The 5,000-nt window shown below is 36.2% G+C and overlaps 2 protein-coding genes across 2 annotated transcripts in view; one reads left to right on the top strand and one right to left on the bottom strand.

Annotated features, from left to right (window-relative positions):
• Positions 1-2,071, top strand: part of LOC113809032 (mucin-2) — a 32,024-nt gene extending 29,953 nt beyond the window's left edge. The window contains exons 48-52 of the mRNA XM_070123356.1: positions 105-239; positions 465-577; positions 1,351-1,483; positions 1,749-1,782; positions 1,950-2,071. Coding sequence (XP_069979457.1) covers positions 105-239; positions 465-577; positions 1,351-1,483; positions 1,749-1,782; positions 1,950-2,071 — 537 coding nt within the window. The remainder of the gene's footprint in view (positions 1-104; positions 240-464; positions 578-1,350; positions 1,484-1,748; positions 1,783-1,949) is intronic.
• A 322-nt stretch (positions 2,072-2,393) lies between these two features.
• The window catches only part of LOC113809031 (uncharacterized), a 3,365-nt gene continuing 758 nt past the window's right edge, over positions 2,394-5,000 (bottom strand). Inside the window, exon 2 of the mRNA XM_070123354.1 lies at positions 2,394-4,657. Within this exon, the coding sequence (XP_069979455.1) occupies positions 2,394-4,657 (2,264 nt within the window). The remainder of the gene's footprint in view (positions 4,658-5,000) is intronic.

Genomic DNA, 5,000 nt, shown 5'->3' with positions numbered 1-5,000 from the left:
AATAAAATGTCATGTCAGAAATGAAAACTGTAAGTCCTGGATGTCTCGGATATAGTGGGAATCCATAAAAAAAATCGTTTGATAGTTGTCACATCTCTTTCCAGGAGTCCTTCCAGAGAGATGTTCACATTGGCTTTGGCCTGTTGGTAGTCCTTCCCTTGCTCGCACTGGATGGTGAGATTCAGTATGTTGTTCTGGTGAGAACCTTCGTTGACGAGCCTGCCAGCCCCATCGTGCAAGTGAGTAGCCATCATCCTTTTTACAGTATATCGCGTGCTTTTATAAACGGACATGATAAACAAATGAAATTAGAACTTTAATCGTGCAAGTGAGTCACTTTAACGCGCGCTGTTTGAACCCTGTTTTATTTCATTCATATATATGGTTTTATAAATGGACATACAGAACAAATTTAGCCATAGGTTCTGAGGAAGACCAATTGTCTATAACACGTTCCTCCCCAGGTTTACCAGACTTTTAAAGATCGAAGCGCCTGTGGCTGCACAGAAGACGGAGAACATGAAAATAAAACACATGACTATAATGTTATCAGCGTTATTCAACACTTCACTCAGCAGTGAGTTCAATCAACTATCCCTAATTTATATGCGTGTGTGTGTGTTTATATATATTTACATATATACATACATACATATATATATATATATATATATATATATATATATATATATATATATACATATACATATACATATACATATACATATACATACATATATATATATATATATATATATATATATATATATATATATATATGTATACACACACACACACACACACACACACACACACACACACACACACACACACACACACACACACACACACACACACACACACGCACACACACACATACACACACACACACACACACACACACACACACACACACACACACAAACACACACCCACACACACACACATATATATGTATATATATATAAATATATATTTATATATATATATATATATATATGTATATATGTATATGTATATATATATATATATATATATATATATATATATATATATATATATATGTGCATATACGTGTGTATTTGTCTGTGTGTTTGTGTAAGTGTAGGTATGTGTGTCTGTAGGAGTGTGTAATTCCACTAGGATGGGGGGGGGGGTCTATCCCACCTATATATGTATACATACATACAACTCTATATTTATGTGGGTCTGTGCGGGTATGTGTGTGTGCGAGTGTGCGTGCGTACATGTGTGCTTATTTTTGTTTACGTCTATGAATATGAATATGAATATGTATGCTTCATATGTTATGCTAAGTACCTGTTTATTTCTATTTCCATTCGCTCAAAGTGCCAACTACAGCGAAGAATCAATAGACATGGGCGCAATGACGGATTACATCGAGATGCTGTTCGCTGTGCCTGAACAAGAACGTAATATTACAGCAATTGCTATTGTCAAGGAGATCGAAGGAGTGGATTGTGTAAGTGTAAGAGCTGCTCTTGAAAACAAACATAAATGCATACACACACACACACGTACACACACACACGCACATACACACGCACGCACGCGCGCACACACACACACACGCACACACACTCGCACACACACACATACATTTGTATTGTACGTATTCAGACAGACACATGGCTTGGTAAATATGTATAATATTTATGGTTTTCTATTATCAAGTTATTATCATTTATATGTGGAACATTTTGGCGATGTATTATCCAACATTGCAGGAAGAAAATGAGACGACAACTGTCATGTCAACACGTAAGTTTGCCTTTTACATTTGTTCCTGGCATATATTTGGCGAAGTTGTTTTTCCATTCACTATAGGTAATAACAGATAAAGGACATGGTTCCATGCGAGCTTATATTATCAGTTCAATGTAATTTTTTTTATATTGATATTGCATATGGTATTAAGCATTTCTTAGTCTATGGAATCTCTTTCAAAATGCCCCAGTCGCCAATTCCAAATCATTCATACCGTTTCGCCCAACTTACAGCAAAATTGCCTCAACAAAAGAATTATACCAACGTAGAATTTGGGAGTTGATATATTGGATATTGCTGCCAAGAGCCAGCCTGTTGTCGAAAAAAAATGCTCACGTGACCGCGGATTTGCACATTCAATTTCAGTCCTTAATCAAACTGATGCTATTAAATACATGGTTGCAGTATTTAGGAAGAGTCGCATTAACTGAAATAGGAATGATTGACTTTGTGCAGTTAAGTATTTCTTAGTACATTATAGACCTCTCCAATCCCGCTCGTGTCCCCGTGGTTTTCACAATATGTTAATCTCATAACAAATATTTTGTTCATACCACTTTGTCCCAGTATTTTCCACATACAGTGCAATCCTGCATACGCAAGTATCACCTTGGTTTTCTATCACTCACTTTTGTTATAGCGTCACCCGCAACAACGGAGATGAGTTCAACATCACATACAACACCCTTAACACCCTTAACACCAAGTACATTACCGGAGGCGAGCTCTATCCCATTGGGAACAACGACATATTCAACAACGGGAAGAACGGAATCACCCTCTACAGATATGACAACAGCGACCTCAGAATTAACAACCACAAATAAAACATCAGCACTAGAATTATCCACAATAACATCACCAGAAACGACTTCACTTGCACAAGAAACAACTTCAGCAGTACCTACAACACGAGAACCATCTATTGCATCATCAGTTACTTCAACTAGGCAAGAAATAACCTCTACACCAAAAGCAACTAAAACAACAGAGTCAACAATTCGTTCAACATCGGCTATAACGCCAGCAATAACGACATCTACGCCATTGAACACAACAGAAATAACGTCAACACAATTGGAAACAACGGAAATAGCATCAACATCACTGGAAGCATCAACGGAAAGAACATCAACATTATTGGAATCAACAGAAAGAACAATTTCAACAACACCCTCTTTGGAAACAACAGCTGAATTAGTATCAACACCATTAGGAACAACGGAAAGAACATCAACATTATTGGGAACATCAACAGATAGAACAATTTCAACAACAGAAATAGCATCAACATCACTAGGAACAACAGAAATAGCATCATCACTGGAAACATCAACAGAAAGTACATCTACATCACTGGAAACATCAACAAAAAGTACATCAACATCATCAGGAACAACAGAAATAACATTATCACTGGAAACATCAACAGAAAGAACATCATCATTGGAAACATCAACAGAAAGAGCAATGTCAACATCAGAAATACCATCAACATCATTAGATACACCAACAGAAATAACATCAACAGGAATAACATCAACATCATTTGAAACAACAACAACAGACAGAGTATCATCATCGGAAACATCAACAGAAAGAGCATCGATATCAATAGAAACATCAACAGAAATAATATCATTTGGAACATCAACAGAAAAAACATCAGCATCATTGGAAACATCAACAGAATTAGCGTCCACATCATTGGAAAAATCAACAGAAATAACATCAACATCAAAGGAAACCTCAACAGAAAGACCATCAACATTATTGGAAACATCAACAGCAAAAGCATCATCATTAGGAACAAAAGAAATAGCATCAACATCATTTGAAACATCAACAGAAAGTGCATCAACATCAATGGAAACATCAACAGAATTATCATCAACATCATTGGAAACAACAGAAATATCATCATTTGAAACATCAACAGAAGGAGCATCATCATTGGAAACATCAACAGATAGTGCATCAACATCAATGGAAACATCAACAGAAATAACATTTGAAACATCAACAAAATTATCATCAACATCATTTGAAACATCAACAAAAAGGCCATCAACATCATTGGAAACATCAACAGAATTACCATCAACATCCTTGGAAACAACAGAAATATCATCATTTGAAACATCAACAGAAGGAGCATCATCATTGGAAACATCAACAGATAGTGCATCAACATCAAAAGAAACCTCAACAGAAAGACCATCAACATTATTGGAAACATCAACAGAAAGAGCATCATCATTAGGAACAAAAGAAATAGCATCAACATCATTTGAAACATCAACAGAAAGAGCATCAACATCAATGGAAACATCAACAGAATTAGCATCAACATCACTGGAAACATCAGCAGAAATATCATCATTTGAAACATCAACAGAAAGAGCATCAGCATCATTGGAAACATCAACGGAAAGAGCATCATCATTAGAAACATCAACAGAAAGTGCATCAACATCAACGGAAACATCAACAGAAAGTGCATCAACATCAACGGAAACATCAACAGAGAGAGCATCATCATTGGAAACAACAGAAAGTGCATCAACATCAATGATAACATCAACAGAAAGAGCACCAACATCATTGGAAACATCAACGGAAAGAGCATCATCATTAGAAACATCAACAGAAAGTGCATCAACATCAACGGAAACATCAACAGAAAAAACATCAGCGTCAATGGAAATATCAACGGATAGTGCATCAACATCAATTGAATCATCAACAGAAAGTGCATCACCATCATTGGAAACATCACCAGATACAGTATCAACATCCTTGGAAACAACACCAGAAACGACAGTAACACAAGACGCATATCCCACATCAAGACCACCAGGATGTGACCCTGAAGTAGAAGACTGTATAGTTCCTATCGTCAAGCCAAAGCCAGAAATTATTACGCAGATTCAACAAGACGAAGATACAGTGGAGTGCGAAGACGTACATCAAAATTTCAGCCAGGTAGGTTTATGGTGTTTGTATGTAGGTCTTGTTTATTCTTGAGTGTTTCTTATTCCTGTTCTTCATTTCGTACTTCTAATTCAGCTGGGTGTTACCTGCTGATATCACTACTGCTCATATTAGTATCAAAGACTATATATGAAAGAGAGGAAAGCATATATCACACTCTTAAAGAAAATGTGAGGCTCAACTTCTTTCAGTGTCATCTATTATTCAGATATATAACT

The sequence above is a fragment of the Penaeus vannamei genome, chromosome 7 (genome assembly GCF_042767895.1).
Source record: "Penaeus vannamei isolate JL-2024 chromosome 7, ASM4276789v1, whole genome shotgun sequence".
Classification (NCBI taxonomy): Eukaryota; Metazoa; Arthropoda; class Malacostraca; order Decapoda; family Penaeidae; genus Penaeus; species Penaeus vannamei.
The sequence above is the reverse complement of the archived record's forward strand: the minus strand, read 5'-3'. Positions and strand labels throughout refer to the sequence as shown.